The 25,302-nt window shown below is 46.6% G+C and overlaps 1 protein-coding gene across 1 annotated transcript; it reads left to right on the top strand.

Moving 5' to 3' along the window:
* Positions 1-95: 95 nt before the first annotated feature.
* Positions 96-19,360, top strand: LOC133886815 (putative F-box protein PP2-B12). The gene is made up of 3 exons (XM_062326669.1): positions 96-513; positions 598-716; positions 18,606-19,360. The coding sequence occupies exons 1-3, from the start codon at positions 190-192 to the stop codon at positions 19,030-19,032; spliced, it is 870 nt and encodes a 289-aa protein (XP_062182653.1). The 5' UTR covers positions 96-189; the 3' UTR covers positions 19,033-19,360.
* Positions 19,361-25,302: the final 5,942 nt, after the last annotated feature.

The raw sequence follows: 25,302 nt of genomic DNA, 5'->3' as shown, positions 1-25,302 counted from the left end.
ATGTGAGAGCGGTGGGTGTGCACGTCTTGGATGTAATCTGAAAAAAAATAGTGCCCTGCAGGTGAAGGCGTGCTAGCGTGAGAACATTATTAGCTAGATTGCCTTGCCTGGTCATGTAAACAGCCGGTGCGTTGGTCAGCGAGGCTTCGGTCCCAGTCGAGAACCTCGTTCTTCTACTCCCACCCACAAATGGCTTCTCGCTGCTCTCCTTTCCATCAAGCGAAGCCGGCCGGCCGGACGACCAACAGGCACCAACCGATGGAGGACATCCGGCTGCCGGAGGACGTCCTCTCGGCGGTGATCTCCCTCGCCACCTTGGGACCGCGGGGCGCCTGCATCGCCGCCACGGTGTCCCCGGCCTTTCGTGCCGCTGCCGACTCCGACGTAGTGTGGTCACGTTTCCTCCCAGCGGACCTCGCGCCGCTCGTCTACCCTGAGCCTCCGCCTCGGTCCAAGAAGGAGCTCTTCCTCCGCCTCTCCAGCACCCACGCCCTCCTTCCGGACGGCCTCACGGTTTGCAGTGCTGACTCCTTTCTCTATCGAAAATTACCGATCGACGAGCTGATGAGCATGTGCGTGTGCGTCCGCGTCGTGCAGTGCGCGTGGCTGGACAGGGAGAGCGGCGCCAAGTGCTATATGGTGGCGGCGAGGGCTATGTCGATTTGCTGGGTCGACGTGCCGGAGTACTGGCGCTGGATCCCGCACGCAGACTCTAGGTTCGCTTATTCGACCATATATTTATTTATTTCTTTAGATCTGCCGTTCTTCGATGGAGTGAAAACAAATTGCCCTAGTGGGTTATTTGAGTTCACCATGCAGTCTTCTCCTCTGGCGAATTCCAGTCTGTTGGAATTCTTGATTAGAGGCTAAACTCTACAATATGTTTATAGAGATGAGAAATGGCCAATCCCCTATAACTCGGCATTTCCGTGGTGCCACTTGTTAGGGGCAGACCCTGCTCAAAAATTCAGCGGGGGCATACCAATGACTGGGTTTTGCAATTTCACAAAAAAAAGAGTAAAATCCACTGAAAGCAAAAATTTGAATGGAACCTGTGCCATCGCTCGCTATACGTTGGGTCCACCCATGCCGCTCGTAACTCCGTAAGGAGGATTAGACCTCCTTTCGGTTGTACACAGAAAACCAATCAGCATATCTTCTAGTCTAGCTACCCAAGTTAGACCAACTAACAAAAATTATTATGACCTACCATGTCGAACCTTAGCCATCACCGGGTAGGCCGATTTATAAATGTTATTTCACAAAACATTATAGTCTAATTAAGTCCCTCTAACAGTGTGTGCCACGTAAGTCGTGATCCAGTGAAGTATGCATGAGATCCATATAACTTTGGTCACACGAGTTAACATCATATACGAAGGTGAAGTATAATTGAAGTATTGAGAATGATAACTAAAGAAGATTGCATAGGAGCCTCACGAATTTTTCTATAGACTTTCCTAATTATCACCTAACTCATCTCTTTTCTTGCCGGCTAAATTCACTTAGGTATGATGACCTAGTAACCTTAAGAACCATATTAGGCATCCGCACTGTGCCTATCTCTCTCTTTCGGCTTCTGCAATTTTGATTGTTTATTGGGCAAAAAAGGGCTCCGCCGGCAGATCTGATATATGCTGCACTCCATCAAGGTGAGCACAGCACTGAGCGCGGCCTCCATGGAGCCAGGTTGTTGTTTAATACACTGTCATTCCTATAGCCTCCACTTCACACCGTCCTCGTCGGAAGATCGAAGATATTGTTAAGGGAAAATAAACTAATCTGAGAATAACGGTTGAATACTACTATCTAGGTTTTTCTTGAGCCTTTATCCCCGAACCCTCTGTTGAAAGCTCTATCTCCGATATCATCAGATCCTTTTATGGTACCCTTCGCACCTACAAAGCCCTCCCTTGGCTTTGCCGGTTCGACCTCCTGAAGCCTTCCAAAACACGGCCTCAAAGCTTCGGCCCCCTAAGTCCCGGCCCTCCGGGGTCCCGCTTCCCAACGTCTTCACCTCCCTGTTCTATGCCTCCCGAGGTCTCCACCTCGGGATGATCAGGCCACCTTCCCGAAGGTAGCGAGGTGACTCAGCAGGCCCTTGGAAGATCTGCCGAGAGGGGAGCGTCGGTCGTGCTTTGCCTGCAAGGAAGTGATCGGCATTAAAGGCCTAGGCTGAATAGACGCCACTCTGACACCTCGGCGTGATGAGGGCTATCCTGACACACCTGACAATGTGGCGCCGGGCCGCAATTGACGACAGGCTCACCCCCTTCAGGGGGCAAGCATCATGATTATTACCACGGTGGATATTTATCTCTCGACAGGATAGAAGGTAGTCATCCGGGATAAGGCTCAGTAATTTGGGCAGATCCCGGATGTTTGTACATTATGATAACTTGTACGCCAAGCTGCGTATGACCTTATAAATAGGAGACCATGGTCCTCTAGGTAAAAGAGGGGCAAAAACGGACACATAACATGCATCACAGCGAACCTGTGATACACCCTCCAGATCGATCCATATTTCCTACCATCAATATACCCATGGTGTTCCTTCCTCTCAAACTTCGTCTCCAAGCTTGAGTATCCTCCTTAGAAGAAACTCTCGCAGTATTTGCTGGGGCAAGACAAACTCTTGCTCCAACAGTGGCGCCATTCGTGGGGACTCGAACACAGAAGTGCTAAGGGAGGTAGGAATCCACCAGAAAAACCACCAGAGAATCGGTTAAAGCCACCATACCCGCCGTTGCAAGCATGCAACCATATGCATGGTTGTCTCAGCCATACGCGCCGTATGCATGCTCCAGCCCCGCTGCCATGTGGGACAGTGCTCCTCTGATCTTGGCCAACCCAGAACCCTGGGTTGGTACAGGAACTCCAGATGGCACAGGGGCCTTCCAGCCCCTGCACAATGAAGACCTCACCATCTCAGAAGAGGACGCGGCCGAAGCCACAGCCAAGCAGGCCGCCTTCCAATGGTTCTAGGCGATCCAACCCAGGAATGCTCCCAACTGGGCTTGGTCCCTAGGTATCCCCTTCGACCACACCTGGGATACCCCGAGCGAGCCAACATCTTTGAAAAGTCTGTCGACCCAGCGGCCTCCTTGGGCCCCTCTGGCAAGAAAGGGTTCCAAGGAGACGGAGGGCTTCGGATGGCGCAGACCCCGCTAGCACCTCCAACGCTGCCTTCGCAATGCCAACCGCGCATAGGGAAACTCCAAGCCCGCCTCATCAAGGGAGGCTAGTCAGAACCACTTCGGCTCCAAAAGTCGTTTCACCGGGCGGCCTCGATGGTCTCCCAAGGGGGAAGGAAACCCTGGGGAAACCACAGGCTCCGAGGCACACCGCCTTCGGCAGCGACCCCAACGACAACTCCAAGCTCCGGTGCCCCCGGAGACACACGGGTGCGCACGGACCAGAGCACGGCCACAACACCAACGACTGTCGCACTCGAATGACCTTCCAGAGGAATACCTCGGAAGGCAAGCAGAACACCTGGCCGCAGAAGGAGCCGGCAAAGGATGACACAGAGTTCAGAGGGTTGGGGCAAACTCTCGAGCGAATCCCAGGCCCCTCAACCTTGCACCATCACCACCAACCCTACTACCAATGGTACCATACCCAACAACGTGAACTGAGTCGGGGATACGCCATCGCCAGGCTCTGGACGAAGTACCTCCGGAGCCGGGCAGCGGCTAGGGGCCGAGGCGGTCGAGGACCGCCTCTCCCGACCAGCCTTCGACCACATCTCCCACGTGCCGCTGCCAGGCTCCGGACGGATTACCTCCGAAGCCGGGCAACGGCTAAAGGCTAAGGGGGTCAAGCACCGCCTCTCCCAGCCTAGCTACAGGCTTCGAGGCTGCCAAGCCTCACAATAGAGGCCTTATTCCTACAAAGGTACGCCCACTGTTAACTATCTAGTAGTTTACCTATTGATCCATCGTTCATACGGTAAGGTTAGAGTCTGTTGGAGGCCTCCAACCATATTGTTAGAAATCTTTTGTAATAAGATAGCTACTAAGTAGATACAGTAGAACTTAAGTTACATTCTCATTTAGCATGAGCAGTTGTTTAACCTAGCTATGTTTCATGCTACAAATAGCTTCTTATTGCCAACATTGGACTGCAAAACTTAGCTAGTATAAACCATGCAACATCCCTGCACTCCTGCAGGCACATCGTGCCTAGGTCGCCTGGGGGGCAGATCTGTCCAGGTTTTCTGGAAGGCATTGTGTGGCCTCAGAAGTGTGGTTGCCACGTATCAAGGGATTTCATTGATAGACCGTGTTGCGGCGCCACCCGTAGGACATCTTCGGGTGGCGTGATAAGTCCACGTATCGTGGATGTAGCATGCTTAGGTCAACTGGAAGGCAAGACTGCTTAGATTTTCCGGAAGGTATTACGTAGTCTTGATAGACAGTGAGGCCCACACCCGCGGGTGCCGCCTATGCTTAGGTCACTTGCAAGGCAGATTATGTCTAGGGTGCCTTGAAAGGCCTTTGCATAGCCTCGGGTATCGAAGCCACGCCCCGGGGGATGTCCTCGGTTGTGGAGTTGCGGTGCTCCGAGGAATGCTGTCGCAAGGAATCCTTGTTGCACGACATACCTACACACCGTGGGTGTAGCATGCCTAGGTCACCTGAAAGGCAAGACTGCCTAGGTTTCCTGGAAGGTATTGTGTAGCCTCGATAGTGTGTAGATGCCGGTTATCAAGAGACTTCTTTGGTAATGTAGTTGCGGCGCCCTCGGGGGATTTCTCCGAAGGCATGACAAGCCCACGTATCAGTAAGCATCGCTTGCCTAAATGCAAGGTCACCTGAAAAGGTTTCCCGTATGGTAGGCTTTGCCCTGGTAGGAAGTGGAGCGCACACACTGCGGGCATAGCATGTCTAGGTCACTTGGAGGGCAAGACTGCCTAGGTTTCCTGGAAGGTATTGTGTAGCCTCGATAGTGTGTGGATGCCGCATATCAGAGGACTGGCCTGATGTGACGATGCGGTGCTCTGAGGAATGCTGTCGCAAGGAATCCTCTTTGCACGACATGCTTATATACCACGGGCACCACTTATGCCTAGGTCACCTGCAAGGTAGATTATGCCCAGGGTGCCGTGGATGGTATTGCATAGCTTCAGTCATATAAATACCACGCACTAGGGTACATCCTTGGTGGACAGTGTTGCGGTGCACCCAGGGCGTTTCCCAGGGAGTACGACATGCCTACAAACTGTGGGCGTAGCATTCCTAGGTCACCTGGAAGGCAAGACTATCTAGGTTTCCTAGAAGGTATTGCGTAGCTCCGATAGTGTGTAGGGCCTTCGGCATTTGTCACACCTGGTTTTAACGGCCAAAATCAGATGCGACTTATGTGTGCCCAGGAAGTTTAACACACATAAGGACCTCATAGGTGAAGTAACAAAAGCAATACTTTATTTATTTAAACGTTCACCTCTTACAATAAAAGACTTTACCTAAGCAAAACTCAAAATTTAACCTAAACAACATCATCTAAACGACGGCAGCGGAATGAAAGCATTGGCGGCCAAGTCCACAGGCACCGATTGGAAGATACGCTCCTTAGAACACCAGGTCGTGGTCTTGGAAATCCTCAAAGTCTTCCACTGAGCAGCATATGTTTTTGGTAGGAGAAAGCAAGGGTGAGCACATAATGTACTCAGCAAGTGTGGGAAAATAATGACATGCAGGCTTATATCAAGAGTAGGCTGACAGAAGGTATTATTTGCGTAAATGCGAGTAATGAAAACACATTTGGACTCAAAAGCATTAGACATGTATTTAATGAATGTAACCCAACAATCCATCATCTAGTATACAAGGCTCCCCACCCTGCATACCACAACTGTCTTGTGCTCCCCGCACTAAGACCAAGACCACAACATCTAGTACTCCTTGTACCAGAACCAAAACCAAACCACCCTCTAATCATGTGAGGATCCAAGTCTCTCATATCCGTGAGCACGGCTGTTATAACAGTTTTACACTCTGCAGAGGTTGTCCATCTTTACCCACGAGTCAGTGAATTCCATGTTACCGTGTTTGCAAGACACTTAACACACGCCAGTGGTGTGCTGCCAAGAATCACTGTATGACACTTTCCACTAACCAAAGACTAATCCAGTGCATGTCTGCCCACTAGGTTTCACCGCCAGGCTTTACGCAAGCAACAGCTCCTACCCAGAAGCCCCCTTTTGTGCTGACCCAACGCACACTGGACAGACTCTAATCAGTATGTCACACTTTACCCATATCAGCCTCGTGGTTGGTACGTTACTTCTTGGGTTGTCACTCCACGAACCGGTCCTTACTTAGGTTACTTGAGCAAACACTAATCCAACATCATAACCCTAACAACCATCACCAACATCCCTATGCTCAAGACCTAAGATTCCATGTTGCTAAAACATTATCATATTAACCATCATTACTGCATATGTTCATTAGTCAAAATTATGACACTTCCCAATATCCCAAAAGCAAGGCTAAGCAATCTACCCATAAAAGACTCCTAACCATAAACCATCTAGGTTCCAAGGGATAATAAGGGAATATCTAGGGAAAACCCTAACATAGGTGACTACCCATCATATTGACAGACATTGCATGAAATTTTGTAAAACAAAACATTTAAAAATATAGGTTCAATATGATCAAGGACAGTTGCCTTCTCCTTACTGCTGCTCAGTGTATTCTTGCTCCTGGTCTTGATGTTCTTCAAATTGACCCCGGACGTTATCGGCTAATCGCACAATTACCGGCAAACAAACAAACAAGATACACTAAGAACAGAGCATAAAACAAAAGAACAACGAGATAAAAACTTGCTAAAAAGAAAGAGCACTGAAAAACGAATCCATCGACGCAAGAATCGCTTAAATCGGAGTTACAATGGAAAAGTTAGGGCTAAAACAAGTCTAGGGTTAAATCTGGAAAAAAGAAAAGAACTTAAATTGTATTATCAGAAAGTCTAGGGACCTTTTTGTAACAAACAGAAGGACCAAATTGTAAATATGAAAAAGTATAGGGACCTAACTGTAAAAAGACAGGGCTCTTTTTGTTATTTCAGAAAAGTTCAGGGGTTAAATTGCAAAATTACCAATTAAAGGATTTATCAGGAATTATTTTTAGATTGAAAAACCTCTTTTATGACGTGGCTGCTGACTGGTTGGACACATAGGCAAGAGGGCTGAGATGGCAACTGAGGTGGCAGGGTGACGTGGCAAAACAGCTGACTGGGTTTAAGTGTAAACACGTGGCGCTACGCTATGGGTTGCTGAAGGGGTACGTTCGGATCTAATCTTGGCCGCACAAAACAGATCTGACGACTCAGATGAGATCGGGTGGCCGGAGGGGAAGAACAGGGCGACGCCGAGGGGTTCACGGCGGCGCACGGCCGGATAACTGCCGGAATCGGCTAGGGCTCACCGGCGGCGACGACGAGCGGCGGAAAAGCACCAGGGGGTCGAGGGCATCCCGTTTGACAGCTTACCGAGGGTAGTTCGTCTCTGGGGAAGCTTGGCGTCGACGAGGGGCGGCGGGAGGCTCGGGTCTTCGTCGGGGATGGTGCTCCGGCGGCGCAGAGGTCAAGGCGACGGCGGGGAGAGCTTCGGTGTTCGGCCGCGGCTCCGCTAGGCTGCTCGGGTGAAGCCCAACAGCGCTAGGATTGCTCGGCAGCGTGCTCAATCCGAAGGGCGGTGACAATGGCGTCAGTGGGGTTCGGGATCGGCGATTTTGGCTCGGGATTGGGCGGGTTTGGGATGAGATGAGATCGGGGAGGGGCGGGTACATATATAGGTGGTTCGGAGGTCACGGGCACCGCAGGAGTCTAAGGCGGCGTCGGTTTCTTGCTCAGATTCGGCGGCGCGGCGGAGTCCTTCTCGGAGACGATAGATCTGACCGACGGGTCCCACCTGGCGGTGGCACAGGTGAAGACGGAGTCTGCGCAGGCGTCTTCGGCTCGCGCGCGGGTGCACGGCGCGGGTTGGCTCGAGCGCGCGATGCAGGACGCTGGGCCGGAGCAGGGGAGCGGCCCAGGTGGGAAGGAAGGCCGGGCAGCTGGGCCGGGGCTGAGGTGTTGGGCCGAAAATGCAAGAGACAGCCCTAGAGAGGTTTTAACCCTTTTTCTTTTCTTAAGAATTCAAATCCAAACTTAGAATTCAAAAACTAGGCAAAAATATCTTCAAATAAATTCATCAAAATTCCAAATAAAATACTATTTGCCTAATTCAGCATGAATGCAAAATATTCACTTATATCCTATGTCATCTTCTTTTTCTTTCATATAAAATAAGGTTTTCTCTCTTTTAAAATAAAATATTTAAATTCATTTGAACTTTAACAAATATTAAGAAAAATTTGGAATTAGAAAAAATTAGGGTGTTACAGCATTAATACATGCCAAGGAACCTTACAAAACCTCCGGTGAAAATGGAGAGCTTTACCAAAAACCTCCGGTTAAAACGGAGAGCTTTACCAAAACCTTCGGTTAAAATAGAAAGCTTTACCAAAACCTCCGGTGAAAACGGATAGATTTACCAAAAACCTCCGGTGAAAACGGAGAGCTTTACCAAACCTCCGGAAAAAACGGAAAGCCTTTTACAAACCTCCGCACAACGGAGAGTTTTACAAACCTCCGGTAAAAACGGAGAGCCTTTTCAAAACTTCCGCACAACGGAGAGTTTTACAAACCTCCGGTAAAAACCGGGAGCCTTTTACAAACCTCCGCACAACAGAGAGTTTTACAAACCTCCGGCAAAAATAGAGAGCCTTTTCCAAACCTCCGCACAACGGAGAGTTTACAAACCTTCGATAAAAACGGAGAGCCTTTCCAAACCTCCGCATAATGGAGAGTTTTATATACCTCCGCACAACGGAGAGTTTTACAAACCTCCGGCAAAAACAGAGAGCCTTTTCCAAACCTCCGCACAACAGAAAGTTTTGTACAAACCTTCGGCAAAAACGAAGAGTCTTTTCTAAACCTCCGCACAATGGAGAGCTTTACAAACCTCCGGTAAAAACGGAGAGCCTCTCAAAAACCTCCGCACCACGGAGAGTTTTTACGAAATCTCCGCCAAAATGGAAAGACTTCCAAAAACCCCCACGAATGGGATGTTTTTTGAGAACTCTGCCGGGTGAAAAGGTTCTAAAAAGACCTATCGGGAAAAGTACCCCAGCATCTTGAAGCCGAATGTCTCCATGCCGTAAGGGTATGAAACCCGCTGGTTTCCAAAGAACACTGCACACAGATAGAAAAGGTACCAAGATCCCCTCCCTACAGAGGAAGGTATGATCACGTGACTCAAACACGTATGGTAAAAGGTAAAAACATTACTCTACCATCTCCTCCGGAAACACCTTTTACATGTTATTTTATGAGGGTTATACTAACATTTAATAAAAGCACAGGCCTCATGGCACGAGAAACATAGTGGAACCCCCGACTATCCATTGCAAAGACAGCAAGGCCGAGGGGGCCGCGGAACCTCTCTTCCGCCCGACCTTCGGCTTCGCCTCAGATGCGCCGACGCCAGGCTCTGGACGGAATACCTCCGGAGCCGGGCAGAGACTAAGGGCCGAGGGGGTCGCGGACCTTGTCTTCCGCCTGACCTTCAGCTTCGCCTCTGATGCACAGTCACCAGGCTCCGGACGGAATATCTCTGAAGCGGGGCAGTGGCTAAGGGCCGAGGGAGTCGTGGACCCTCTCTTCCGCCCGACCTTTAGCTTCGCCTCCAACACGTCGACGCCATGCTCCGGATGGAATACCTCCGGAGCCGGGAAGCGGCTAAGGGCTGAGGGGGTCACGGACCCTCCCTTCCGCCCGACCTTCGGCTTCGCCTTTGATGCGCCATTTCCAGGCTCCAGACGGAATACCTCTGGAATCAGGCAGCGGCTAAGGGCCGAGGGGGTCGCAAACCCTCTCTTCCGCCCGGCCTATGGCTTCGCCTCTGACGTACCGTCACCAGGCTCTGGACAGAATACCTCCGGAGCTGGGCAGCGGCTAAGGGCCGAGCAGGTCGCAGACCCTCTCTTTCGCCTGGCCTTCGGCTTCACCTCCGATGTGCCATCGCTAGACTCCGGACAGAATACCTACGGAGCCGGGCTTCGACTAAGGGCCAAGGGGGTCGCGGACCCTCTCTTCTGCCCAGCGTTCGGCTTCACCTCCGATGCACTGTTGCCAGGCTCTAGACGGAATACCTCTGTAGCTGGGCAGCGGCTAAGGGCCAAGGGGGTCGCGGATCCTTTCTTATGCTCGACCTTCGTTTTCACCTATGACGTGCCGACACCAGGCTCCGGATGAAATATCTCCAGAGTCGGGCAGCGGCTAAGGGCCGAGGGGGTCGCGGACCCTCTCTTCCGCCAGCCTTTGGCTTTGCCTCCGACGCGCCGTCGCTAGGCTCCGGACAGAATACCTCCAGAGCCGGGCAGCAACTAAGGGCTGAGGGGGTCATAGACCCTCACTTCCTTCCAGCCTTCGGCTTCTCTTTCGACGTGCCGTTGCCAGGCTTTGGACGGAATACCTCTAGAGCCAGGCAGCTGCTAAGGGCCGAGGGGGTCGCGGACCCTCTCTTCCACCCGACCTTCGCCTTTTCATCCGACGCGCCGTCGCTAGGCTCTGGACAGAATACATCCTGAGCCGGGCAGCGGCAAAGGGCCGAGCAGGTTGCGGACCCTCTCTTCCGCCCAGCCTTCGGCTTCGCCTGTGATGTGCTGTCGCCAGGCTCCGGACGGAATACCTCCGGAGCCGGGAAGCGACTAAGGGCCGACGAGGTCGTGGACCCTCTCTTCCGCCCGGCCTTCAGCTACGCCTCCGACGCTCTGTCGCTAGGCTTCGGACGGAATACATCCAGAGCCGGGCAACGGCTAAGGGCTGAGTGGGTCACAGACCCTCTCTTCTGCCAGGCCTTTGGCTTCACCTTCGACGCATCTTCATAGGCTCCAGACGGAATACCTCCAGAGCCGGGCAGTGGCTAAGGGTCGAGGGGGTTATGGACGCTCTCTTCTGCTCAGCCTTCGGCTTTGCCTCCGATGTGCCGACGCCAGGCTCTTGACGGAATACCTCCAGAGCTGGGCAGCGGCTAAGGGCCGAGGGGGTCACGGACCCTCTCTTCCGCCCAACCTTTAGCTTCTTCTCCGACACACCGTTGCTATGCTCCAGACGGAATACCTCCGGAGCCGGGCAGCAACTAAGGGCCGAGGGGGTCACAGACCCTCTCTTCCGCCCAGCCTTCAGCTTTGCCTCCGACTTGGCATCACCAGGCTCCGGACGGAATACCTCCAGAGCCAGGTAGCGGCTAAGGGCCGAGGGGGTCGTGGACCGCCTCTCTTGCCTAAGCCTTTGGCTGCGCCATTGACACATCGTCACCTTCAACTCGGGCAATTGCTAAGGAACCCGAAGGGTCAAGGACAACCTCTGGAGCTCATCTCCAAAGGTTCTAGAGGGACTTCGCTAAGTAAAAAATCTGGAACAAATTTGGAAGTTGTACATAGTAACCAGGCCCAAGGAGTACGCAGTAACCAAACAAGACGAGGTCGCCACTACTCCACCCGGTTCTCCTCAGTTACCCTAAGTATCCACCGGTCGTCAGAAAAACTAGCCATCACCTTTGAAAGGGACGAAGAAGTACAGCTTGGGAGCACAAAAGCACCCACATACACGGCCACCCATTCGAAAGGTCCTCTCGCATTGCGATACAGAAGGAGACATGACCATTCCCAAAGATCCACGTTATTAAACAACCAGTACATTCAGGGGATACAAACTAAAACAACCGTACATATATTGCCACGAAGAACATGGAACCCTATGGAGCAAAACAAGGAGAGAAAGAGTAAAAGGTGACTAAGTCCTGCCGTGAAATGGGTATATCACGGTGTCACCAAATACGTCATCCCGGTGACCACCTTCACCTCCTACGGGTCTCGACAGGGGCCACGTATGAGACGGCGTATGCGCCTTATCTGCGGCCTGCTGTTGCGGAAGGCGATAAAGTAGCTGGCTCCTGGGCTGTCGAAGGACGCTAAGGAATCTGAGGAGGTCACTAGAGAGGCCTTCTACCTCACCTTCCTGGCCTCTTCCTACTTCAACACCGGGCCCACTGACGCAGGCTCACTCTCCCTTCGCAGGAGACCCTAGTCGATCTCCTTGTCATCATTGGAGATATCGATGATCTCAACAGGCACGCCCTCCCCGGCCAAAGGTCAGGCCATAGCGGCGGACAACCACCTCCCCTGCAAAGTTGGAGGCTGTTTCACCTCCGACGCCTCTACCGATGACCGAAATAGCCCGGCTCCTGAAAGAGTTGTCGAGATCATTGAAGTCTCCGAGGAGGATGAGGAGGAAGACAATGTCATACTCAAGTCAAGGTTAACTGCTTGCTCATGGGCTGTGGAGACTCCAACCGGGTAACCCTGGCTTTATACCCGAGCCACATAGCCACGTAGGTCCGGAAGATGAAGCGAGACAAACGTCACCATGTCCTCCCATTAAAACTCCTAGGGGAGGGGGCTGTGGTCCTATCCGATTTCCCTCTAACACGTGGCAGCACTCCACGACGAAATACCTCGTTTTCTCACACGGAAGTCCCATCACATTAATGACACAAACCCCTTTCGGCGTGTGATAGGATCACGGGCGCAAGACCCTAGCGACCCCTCGCATTATCCAGTTAGAATGCAACAGTGGCACGTCTTGTCCCGCCAGGCGAACGTGTGGGATTCTCCAAACCCACACGAAACCTCTACTCTGGCGACTCTGAAGGACAGAGAAATGCCATCAGGCATCCTTGATACGATACAAGGCTAGGGTTGATTTTTCCTCTGTATCCTCTCCCCCTTCCGAAACATCAGGGCCCGAGAATGAGGGGGTACCGTTGGGGGGAAAATAAACCAGCCTGAGGATAACGGTCGAAGATCAACATCCAGGTCCCTCCAGAGCCTTTCATCTCCGAACCCTCTGTTAAAAGCTCTATCTCCAATATCAACAGATCCTTTCACGGTACCCTTCGCACCTACGGAGCCCTCCCTTGGCTTCGCCGGTTCGACCTCCTGAAACCTTCCAAAACACGGTCTCCTGAAGCCTCGGTCCTCCGAAGCTTCACCCCCCCTAAGTCCGACCCTCCAGGGTCTCGCTTCCCAACGTCTTCACCTCCCTGTTCTATGCCTCCCGAAGCCCCCGCCTCGGGATGATCAGGCCACCTTCTCGAAGGCAGTGAGGTGAGTCATGAGGCCCTGGGAAGATCTGCCGAGAGGGGAGCGCCGGTCATGCTTTGCCTGCAAGGAAGTGACCGGCATTCAAGGCCTAGGTTGAATAGATGCCACTCTGACACCTCGGCATGATGAGGGCTGTCATGACACCCTTGATAGTGCAGCGTCGGGCCGCAATTGGTGACCGACTCACCCCCTTCAGGAGGCAGGCACCACGATTATTACCGCGGTGGTTATTTATCTTCCGATAGGATAGAAGGTAGTCATCCGGGATAAGGCTCAATAATTTGACCAAATCCCGGATGTTTGTACATTATGATAACTTGTAAGCCAAGCTGCGCATGGCTCTATAAATAGGAGGCATGGTCCTCTTGGCAGAAGAGGGCAAAAACGGACACAGAACACGCATCACAGCGAACCTGTGATACTCCCCCAGATTGATCCATTTTTCCTACCATCAATATACCCGTGGTGTTCCTTCCTCTCAAACTTCGTCTCCAAATTTTAGTCTCCTCCTTAGAAGAAACTCTCGTCGTACTTGCTGGGGCAAGACAAACTCTTGGTCCAACAGACATATTCGATAATGGCGTATGGGCTTAGCATTCTGGTTACTAGAAACAACATGTTGGTGGGTGTTGTTGCAACAACATAACTCTTTGTTGCATTAGGGTTTTTCTATTATATTATTGCAATGATAATGTTGAGACCGGACCAAGAAAATAGTTCAATCTCTCATGCATATGCATTGAGTCCAGGAATCAATTTCAACATATAGTGACTTTATAATGATAATATAATAATATACATTTTAATTGACTTATATTGTCTTACAAAAGAGACCTCAAAGGGTCAAAAGGCAAATAAAACTATAGTGACTCTAAGCGTAGTCTTCATCTTCAATGGACAACTCCATATGCAATCGACGGAGAACACCTCCCTAGCAGGCACCTTCTTCTGCAAAGTCTTCAAAATCTTCCCCAACTGAGTGTGGTTTAGGTATAGCAAGTGTGAGTACATGTCGTACACCCTAAGTTGTGCGAAAAAGAATGCATATACAATCTTAAACAAGAATAAGGCTGACGAGATTCTTTTGAAGAAAAGAAACATTTATTTGAAATAGTTGAAAATTGAGTAATTAATTAAATGATCACAATAAGGTAAATAACAACCTTAAGATTCTCACATCTTGACTTAACCAAAGATTCCACCACCTCAATCATGACTCCAACTAAGGTTGACAAAAACTAAACACCTCAACTGTGGTTTCCACCAAGGTTAACCAACTATCAAACCACCTCAATCACGGTTCCCACCACCATATTGACCAACCAACAATACAATCAAGTTCTAATCATGTGTAGCTTTCCTCGTTGCTCTTGACCGTGAGAACAATTGATTAACCAGTTTTACGCTCTGTAGAGGTTGTACACTTTACACATAAAGTCATGATTTTCATTATGCTCATGTTAGCTAGACACTTACACACTTCTGATGTGTATGGCTAGAAATCACTACAAAGACCTTACAAAAGCGTTCCCCATATATGCATGCCCGCTAAGGTTTCATTGGTGCGGGAGTACACCCTCTACAACAGTAATCCCTTCTTGTGCTAAATAGTTCTAGAAAGTACAGCCTATCGTCCATGTACCACCATCTGGCCTAAACTATGTTGAGAAAATATTAAATTAATCAGCTAGGTCCATCCCATATTAGGCTTGTGATTATAATGTAAAGCTCAGTCCGAACGCATCACGAACCGGTCCTAAAACGATTTGAGTAAGACTATCAACAACACATCCATGCAACCTAAACCTGTGTCATCCAATCACTTGCTCAAACTCTAATTTCCATGTTGCTACAAAACATTACTCCATCATTTTTGTCATAGTTGCATAGAACTATTATCATATTAAGTTAAGCTATTATCATTATCACCATCCCAAAGCAAGGTTAAGCATCGTATACCCTTCCACAACCAAAATCATAACCATGGTGATAAGGATGTTAAATGAAAACTAGGGTATAGCCTAACTTGAGATTCCTAACAATATTATTAGCATGCATGTTTGTAAAATAAAACATTTGAAAACCTATGATCAATATGGTCAAGGACACAACTTGACTTCCTGATACTCAGTGGGGTATTCGAAGTCTTGGTCTTGAAGTCCTTCTAGCTCTTCCTCGGAACGTCGGCGTCTACTTGCGAAAAGCAAATGAAAAGACACACACAAATAACCATCAAGAACCAAAAAGAACCAAATAATACACAATAAACAACTCACTAGGTAGATTAATATTCTTTTGATAATTTAAAAAGGATCAAATCGGAGCTATGGTTGACAAGTTAGGGCATCTGGTAGATTAAAATTGGATAAAAAGATTAATTATATATTAAATTAAGTGATTAGGAATTTCCTATAATTTTTTGAAGTGATCTATTATTTTTTGAGATTTTCTATGATTTGTCTGGTATTTATTGGAATTATTTTACTAAGAAAAACATTAAACATAATTATTAACTATTTATTTATTAAATAAAAATATTATTAAAATAATTATCAAATTAAAACTAATTATTAGAATTATTTTTATATGAGAAAAACAAATTATTGCATCATTAAAGACCACTGTGGCGTTAGCAGAAAGAAATAAAAGAAGTAAAAGAAAAGGAAAAGAAAAGCTGGCTGGACTTGCTAACTGTGCTTGACATGTAGGATTAGGGCTGAGGTGTCACTAATATGGCTCTGAGGTGACAAACACATAGGCGCAAAGGTGTCAGCTAATTGGGCCATGCTAACTGGGATGTCACGTGGGCAAACCAACTGATGTGACATTGACATTGCAGATAGAACAGATGACACGACTAGCTGAGATGGCGGATAGGGCAGTGCTGACTAGGCCACCAGTTCATTAAATCTAGATTGTCGGTTCCTAATCTAACGGCTGAGATTGGCTTGACCGAAGTGGTATCTTCAGATCTAATATTAACCATTGACCCTAGATCGAATGGTAGGTGGTTACCTTCCTGACTTCTGGTCGGACCGAATGGCGGCACTTCCTCTCCCGTGGCAGCGCTGTTGTCGGTGATGATCGGAACCATGCTGTAGTGGATGGGTCTCTCCGACAAGTGGTGGAAAACGGAGAGAGAGACCCTGCGAACTCGATTGAGGGTGATTTGGTAGACACGGAGGTGCATAGCACTTTGGCGATGGCGATGTGCGGTGACTGAGCTCAGCCAATGTCAGAGAGGTGGTTTCGATGGCCAACCGAGAGTGTGGATAAGGGGAAAAACTTCGGCTTAGGATTATATTAGATCTTGGGCGGCGACAAAGTATATCGGTTCCAAAGTTTGAAACCCTTTCGATCAGGGATAAATGATGGAGTTTAGCTATGGAGAATATGTTTACCGATATGTTTACCGAGCTTCTATGATGTCCTCGGCTAAAGTCCGGTTGGGTTTGGGGCGTGGAAGGCATTGCCAGAGTTGCTTCGGACGGTGAACAGGGCTGTGTGCTGGAGATAGACGATGGGAGGTAGTGGCAGAGCTAGTGGAGGCTCGAGGGGGGTACTGATCTCCTTCATCCAAACAAGTTCCAAATAAGGGGTGATGATCCTCTCCTTCCATCTCCTCCTACATCACCTTCTCTCCCTAAAGAAGCTATATGAGAAGTTGTAAGCTGGCAAGGGTGCTGCAGCACGCCCAGCACCCCTGGATCCGCCCTTGATGGGAGGCGGTTGGAGATTGGGCCGCAACGGTCTTTTCAGCTCGAAGCGACACGGTGCTTGGGGCGACTGTCACCTGGCTATGACGGCCTTGGTGTGCATGAAACTTCCAGAAGGTGGTATGCACACGACTCTTATCTTGACCGTTCGTATATTTCATGTATTAATCTTGAAGCAAACCAAAGAAAAGTACTGAAAATAGCAGATATGTAAATGTACCTGTTGGTACAACTATATTCCGGTGGGATACAATAGTTTTATAGTTTTATTAGCCACACTTTTTTGGTTTTTTTATGTTGTGCAAATGTTCCGGTTTTCTATGCGTTTGTTCCAATAGGATGGTCACACTTTCCCGTTTTTTAATGTTTCGGTTTTTATGCATTTTTTCGGTGGGATGACCATACTTTCCGGTTATTTTGTATGATGTGTAAATTTTTCGGTTTTGTATGCATTTGTTCTGGTGGGATGTCCACACTTTACATTTTTTAATGTTCTGATTTTGTTTGCGTTTGTTCCGGTAGTATGGTAACACTTTCTAGTTTTTTGGTATGGCCCTCATGCGAAATGACAGTTTTGCCCTTAGGGATCAATGCGGAAGATATTTTCGGGTGGTGGGGGATATTTTCAAATCTCAAAGCTCATGAACGGCGCAGATAATCGTTGTGTGCACACCTTAGTTTGGAGTTTTTTTTTCTCGGCCTTGGCCCAAGTGCTCATGTGGGAAAATTTGGGCTGCCCAAAAGAAAAGATGATCGGGCCGAGGGGAAAACAGGCCCGGGATATGGGTGACGGGCCGGTGAGGAATGGCTAAAAGGAAACAGGCCAAGGGAAAGGTTGGGCTGAGGGGAAAAGGAAAGAGAGGGGGGGGGGGGGGGGATTTGGCCCAGAGAGGGGTTTCTCTTTTTTCCTTTTCTTTTTTTTTTCTCTTTTCTTACTACTATTTGATTAACTAAAAACATTCACAATCAACAACAAAATCAAACAATAAACTAGCAAACAAAAACAACATGTTTAGGCAAAATTTAATCTTTGGCAAATTTTATTTTATTTAATTTCTTCATGCACTCAAAAAATTGAAAGTTCGAATTTTTGGGTTGTTACAGATAAATTATTGTTTCATGAAGATATGTTATTTGTAGATCAAATGTCTCTTGTTTACTACAATGTTTATTATTATCGATTGTTAACCAAATGCATTTTTTCGTTGCATTCTTCACTTGATGTGGGTGTTTGGTGCACTACTTGTTTACTTTGTTGGAACTGTTTCCTCCCATTGTTGCATACGTATTTCCAAAATGTTGCAACAATTCTAACACCACAAACTTTTTCCATTTTGATGTTTGTGTATCTTTATGATTAAATGTTTGTTTGGGACATGGATATATACTTACAAGTGATTTTGTTCAAACACTATGTCCTCTTGCCATTTTGTTTTACGACTAAATTCTACTTTGTTGCAACTATTAACTTCATCTGTTGCAAATGGTTATGCGCAATGTTGGGCACTAGGAGCGCCCATATACCTGAAGTTGTTTTCTGTTTCTCCGAGAGGGATACATGAAGTAGTTACCAAAAACGAAAGGCTCATTAATGATGAGTCCATTCTTCTCATGTTTGTTGCGTCTAGATATTGACCATCGTGTATATTGTTTTGAAACACAGGTTCCGAGAATGCGCCGAACTGTTGGCTGTTTGTTGGTTCCACATCACTGGCAGGATAGCAAGCAGAATGCTCTCCGGAGACACGCGCTATGCAGCCTACCTCGTGTTCAAGATGGACGATGACTCCTACGGCCTAGATTCTCCACTCCAGGTGGCGTCGGTTAGCGTCGGAGAGGACACATCAACCCACCCAGCCCGCCTCCAGAGTTACGCCGACTACGAAGAGAACGACGGTGCTGACGAAGAAGCTGCTCCTCGGCTCCCTCAGGAGAGGCCCGACGGCTGGATGGAGCTGGAGCTAGGAGACTGGTACAACCACGGAGGCGACGACAGCGTGGTTTGCGCCAGCATCAAGGAGACGAGGATCGGAGGCAACTGGAAGAAAGGCCTTATTTTGCAGGGCCTTGAGATAAGACCTAAGAACTGATCGAGGGCGGAGAGCTTGTAGGACTAAGGCCGGCCCTATTGGGAGTGTAGAAATTTTTCTATGTTGTTGCGAAAATATATTGAACTGTTTCTGTCCTGGAAAGTAATAAATATGTAGGTTTCCAACAGATCCAGAGATAGAGTAGTAAATAAGTAAGTTAAGCAGCATATTTGTATTGGCGTTTTGTACATGGTACCTGTTGTTTAGCTTTTCTTTTAATGCCGTCCATGTTGCGCTAGCTATAATAGATCGATGATTCAATAGAGACAACATATGGTTCGTTAATATTGGTAGTTGCAAGTGGAAGAGGAATGGCCGTGCTGAGTCATGCCGAATCCCATTTGAGCAGTTAGGAGCATCTCCAGTGCTCTACCGTGGACAGTTTCTCTGGCAGAGCACACAAGAGCACTAGAGCTATGGTAGCTTCACTTAATTCATCCGGGTTCAGTACAGAGCAACTACTTTTCCAGTTCAACAGAGATATTGCGTCTCTTTTTTTTAGATAAAGGGATTGATATTTCATTAAGCTAATGAAAAATATCCCGACCTCTTCATGACAACATGAATGCAGCCGATCATTATTACAGAAAACAAAAGTAAAAGGGCAGACTCTATCTGTCACAAAGGCAACTAACATCCTGGGGAAAAGGAACTTTAACAATAAAGACATGTTCATATTAAACACTTAATCTATTGCTAAACCTCCATCCGAACTTTACGAAGATATCCATCATTGTGATCTCCAACAGATGACATCTTGACCTCATAGTTTCGTGATCCTCCTTCTTCCTTTGAAGTAATGCCCAGAAGCGGATCCAGTATGTTACCCTGTAAATAACCTGCATAGGAGTTGATATATTGATCTTGTCAAAAACCGTATCATTCTGGCTGAGCCAGATTGCCCAACAGATAGTTGAGCCAAACATGTGAGCTATGCTAGTCGGGGGAAGTATTCTATATGTGACATGAACTATCCTCCAAATGAATTTGGCCATATTACAATCAAAGAAAAGATGTTGAATAGTCTTGTTTGAACTACAAAAACAACACTTTTCATTCCCATGCCAATTTCTTCTTATTAAATTGTCTTTTGTTAGTATTACACCTTTGTGCAAGTACCACAGAAATTTTTTGATCTTTAATGGAACTTTCAAACTCCAAAGGTATCAGTTATTATCTATTATGTTGCTATCTAGCACCGTCCTATACATAGATTTTACTGAGAACTAACCACTTTGGTGTAAAGCCCATCTAAAAAGATCCAGCTCCTCATTTAGATCAACCTCAGCAATCTTAGCTAAAAGACCTTACCATGCCTCAAGCTTATCCCTCACCAAAGATCTACGAAAAGATACATTAGGAGGATCATAACTTAGAACTTCCGATACAGTATCATTTTTCTTATGTATAATGTTATACAAAGTTGGGTACTACTCTTTCAAAGTGGTTGTCCCTAACCACCTATCTTCCTAGAATCTTTTTTGAGTGCCATTACATAATTGAAAATTCCCAAAGCTTAGGAATAGATCCTTGACACTCATTAATCCTGATCAGAATTGTGAATCACCAGGTTTTGTATCCACTTGAGTAATAGTTTTGTTACCTAAATACATTTTTCTAATCAACTATTGCCATGTTCCATCCTCATTAATTAGTTTAAATAGCCACTTACTTAAGAGATATTTGTTTTGGATGTCAAGGTCTTGAATACCCAAACCACCCTAATCTTTTGGTCCACAAAGTATGCTCCATTTTGCCAACCTATATTTCTTCTTGTGCCCATCACCTTGCTAGAAGAATCTAGATCGGTAATAGTCTAACTTCTTGAGGACACCCCTTGGTATTTCAAAGAAAGATAACATGAATATGGCCAGACTACTCAACACTGAGTTAGTAAGAACAACCCTACCCCCATAAGATAAATGTTTTTCTTTCCAGCTGCTTAATTTTTTCTCAAATCCAGTCCTTATTGCTTATGTATCTATGATGCATTGGAATTCCCAGATACCGAAACGGGTAGTTCCCTAATTCACATAAAAAATCTGAATATATTGGTCTTCATAAACTTTGGCCTCCCCGTAGCAGAATAATTCACTTTTATGAAAATTAATCTTTAAGCCTGATAATTGCTCGAATGCACAAAGTAACAGCTTCATGTTTTTTGCCTGTTCCAGATCATATTCCATAAAGATGATTGTATCATCCGCATATTCAAGGATAGAAAGACCACCATTAACCAAATGAGGAACCACACCAAAAATTTGCCCATCTTCCTTTGCTGGTGCAATAAAGATTGCAAGCATATCGACCACTAGATTAAACAAAATTAGAGAAATATGATCGCCTTGTCTGAAACCCGTTTTGGTCTGAAAATAACGTCCTACCTCATCATTTACCTTAACACCTACGCTTCCTTTAGAAACAAACTGCTCTACCCAAGAACACCATTGGGATGAAAAGCCTTTCATTCTTAAAGCTTGTTGTAAGAAGGGCCATTTGACTTTGTCATAAGCCTTCTCAAAATAAGTTTCAAGATTACCGAATTTAACTTTTTCTTATGTAATTCATGAATAGTCTCATGAAGGACTACCACCCTTTCCATTATGTCTCTACCGGGCATAAAAGCAGTTTGAGTTGGCCTAATTAGATTCTGTGCCACGCCTCATAGTCTATTAACTCCGACTTTCGTAAAGATCTTGAAGCTTACATTTAGAAGACATATTGGTTTATATTGATGTATTTGTGTGGCATCACTTTTCTTTGGTAGCAAACTAATTATTCCAAAGTTAAGGCTAATAAGTGGCAAATTCCCTCTATGGAACTCATGAAAGAGCGACATCAAATCCTCTTTGATGACCTCCCAAAAAACCTGGTAAAACTCGGCTGGGAATCCATCTGGTCCCGACGCTTTGTTATGTTTAATTTGGAAAATGGCCTCCTTTACCTCCTTTTTAGTAACATTTCTGTTAACATCTCGTTATCAGCATTCAAAACCTGTGGTATATCATTTCTACAGCTTTCAATCATAGAAAACACCGCATTATCTGATGGTCCGAATAGACCTTGATAATATTGTGTGATGTATGATTTTAGCGGTTCATCCCCTCCGATGAATTGATTCCTATGTTCTAACTGAAGTATACGAGTTTTTCTATGTTTACCATTTGCTACCAATTGAAAATATTTTGTGTTACAATCCCCTTCCAACAAATCCGTCATCTTGGCCCTTTGAAACCATTTGATTTCCTCTTCTCTTAAAAATTGGATCAATCTTTCTTTCAGACATTGCTTTAAATCCACCTCATGTGGCACTATATGTTCTGCTTTTTTATCCAACTCATTCACCTTCTCTAGGATTTGTTTCTTTTCTTTCTTATTGGCACCCGTAATGTTCTTCGCCCAACCCCTCAGGAATTGACGAAGACGTCATATTTTATTTTGCCATCTTTGCAACGGTGCTTGGCCTTTGGATTCCTTTTTCCATACATCCTCCACTAACTCAAAGAAACCATCTCGAGTTAACCAACCAGGCGAAGAAAACCGCGCATGCGAACTTGGGTGGACAGGAGTCCAGACTTGAGATGCCTCCGCCGGCGTCGCGGCCTGCGCCAGGTCCTGGCGACTTCCAACACCTGCTCTCCATCATCCTTCTGAAATTTATGGTATCTGCCTATCTGATGATCATCATGGCTCATCATAGAAGTGAAATATCCACCTTGCGTTTATTCTATTCAGCTTTTCCAATACATGCTAAAAGTATTATATATGCAATGGAGTGGGGGAGTACCTTCGCTTTAGTTTTTGTAGGCCCATCGTAAAGGTAATATGCATTGCAGTCGGAAGTTGCAGAGGCTGGGGACGAACTCATATACATTTGTCTTTTTTTAATGTAACGATAAGAATCAATTAAGTTTTTATTATCAATAAAATTATAGTCGGAAGTTTTAAATGGCAGCTGAACTAGGGATTTTTTTTGTCAGAAGTGAAAGTCAACTTCTCACTTATGACAATAAGAAAAGAGGACGGGTCTCTCGATATTGCGAAATTCCTATAAACGCGCACGATGGCTGTTTGATGAGCGATTTACGACATGAACCCACAAGGGTGGACCCATGCAAAATTGCGATATTTAGAAATTACTATAAAACGCGCTGTTCTGCTTCGACTTTTCAACGGATTGAATTGATCGTGTTCGCATTCTCTCCCCCGCTCAAACTAGAGCGCAGTATGGGGATGTAGAGCACGGGGTTGGTCTGGCAGCGTGGCGGAGCGCGATGGACAACAACAACGACTGTGTGGAGCCGTCATCTCTCTCTCTCTCTCTAGATCTGTGTGCTTTTGGGTCACGGCATGATCGTGCGAGCTTGCTGGAGGGGCGACATGAGGTCGCTGGAGAGGCGGCGCAAGTTCGCCGGAACCCCGGGTAAGGTGCCCCTAAACCATTTTTTTCGGAGTCTAATTTGTCATGGAAATCCCCAAATAGAGAAGTTCTAAATCTGATTGAAAGTTTTTCAAAATGAATTTGAAAGTTCTTCAATTGAAATGTTTTAAAAACATTTTTATTGTTTCTTTACATCAATTTGAAAGTTTATTTTGGATCGAGTTAAAACGTTTTGAACTGAAAGTTTTTTTGGATTAGTTGATAGTTTTTGGGCTTTCCCATTCAGCTGTTTTTTTTTCTTGGAGCACTCCTTGCAATCGGCGAGGTTGCCAGCGTCTGGTGGGAGGAGAAAAGGAGAGGTGAAATGGTTGAAGATGTTCGGGGGAAAGTTTTTGTCGTTTTACTCTCTGGAATCGCTCACTCGTCACCTTCTTAGCGCTCTATAGGCGGCCTCCTCAAATATTGCCACTCTTCCATCAGGCTTTGTCGCTCTACAAACATTCCACCTAGTTGCTCAGTTAGGATTCTGTGATAGGACCAAAGTGCTCCCAGTTTTCTTCTTTTTTTTTTCCAAACCAAGACATCCTTCTCCTTCCTCCACACTCACCACTGTTGCTACCTATCACCATTGCCGGCACAGTCGCGTCGCCGCCCTGCTCACTGCCTGGCAGCACCAGTACATGGAGCCCAAAGGACGGCTGGCCGCTGCCAAGGCCGCCATGGCACGGCCGCCCGCGGCCTCTTGGTCCGTCGCCCATCAATTGCAAAAGGCAAGAAGCCTAAACTCTTTCTAAAGTTTTAATTCTCTCTCAGTCAATCTGAATTATTTTAGGCAAAGGTCCTAAATATAGTATATCTTTGTAGAGGGCATCCATCGTATATGTGTCCTTAACTTGATACAATAGGTTTTACAATTGCTATAGGGTAAATAAGGTATGTGCTGATATTCCAGACAGTTCATTGTGTTCTATATGAAAATCATCCCTAAATTAGGAAGAAATCTTTCAGATATCCAGAAGAAATACAGTTTGGGAATGGCTTGGAGTTTCCGAGTATATTTCTATACCCTGAATATATAAGGAGGGGGAGAGGTTACATTAAAGGCATCTCCTCTGAGAGGCTAAGTGGATCCCAGAACCAAGAGCCAAAGCCAGAGATCTGGAGCCATATCAAATTCCCATCAAGAAGCTGGATAAACATTGCAGACTAAGCCTAGTTAGGTAGGACTAAATAAAACCTATTGAGGTCCACAACGGAGTCATACCATGACAACATTCATCCGACAAGGACTTTTGACCTTGAACATGAGAGAACTCGATGAGAGCCTTAGGATTATAACTAGACAAACTCCAATTATAATTGTCTTTCTCTGAGATTAATTAAAGTAGAATATGATATAGGGCTATTATTTTAAGGGAGGCCAGAATCTATATACAAACTCAGGTCTATCTTTGATACGCACGTTGAGACCACAAGTATCCCTAGTTTATATAAGTGTTTCGTATAATCGACATTACCAATCGTTGATAGTTGGGGTCATCCGTAGAGATACGAACAGATGGTTCTTCATCAACTAAGCATATCAAGTGTATTGAAATGGGCTACTTCGATGACAGGTTCTAAGACGACTTCGGACTCAACATCTACATGAGACCCGGATAGTTGGTGGAGGTTCCTTGATCTCCGATGACGAATTTTTTATTGAAAAGCCGGGTTTGTTGACGATTCGTAAACCGCTGATCTTACAAATACGTGAATAAGGTAGGGCATACTCCCTTCTGTCGAATCGTATGTCAAAAAATAGAGATTAATACACGTACATGCCTCTCAGAGGATAATAGCCCTACGTCTTGTGTTCTTGTACTGCTCTTTGAGATACATTACAAGGG

The sequence above is a fragment of the Phragmites australis genome, chromosome 12, assembly GCF_958298935.1.
Source record: "Phragmites australis chromosome 12, lpPhrAust1.1, whole genome shotgun sequence".
In the NCBI taxonomy this organism is placed as follows: Eukaryota; Viridiplantae; Streptophyta; class Magnoliopsida; order Poales; family Poaceae; genus Phragmites; species Phragmites australis.
The sequence above is the reverse complement of the archived record's forward strand: the minus strand, read 5'-3'. Positions and strand labels throughout refer to the sequence as shown.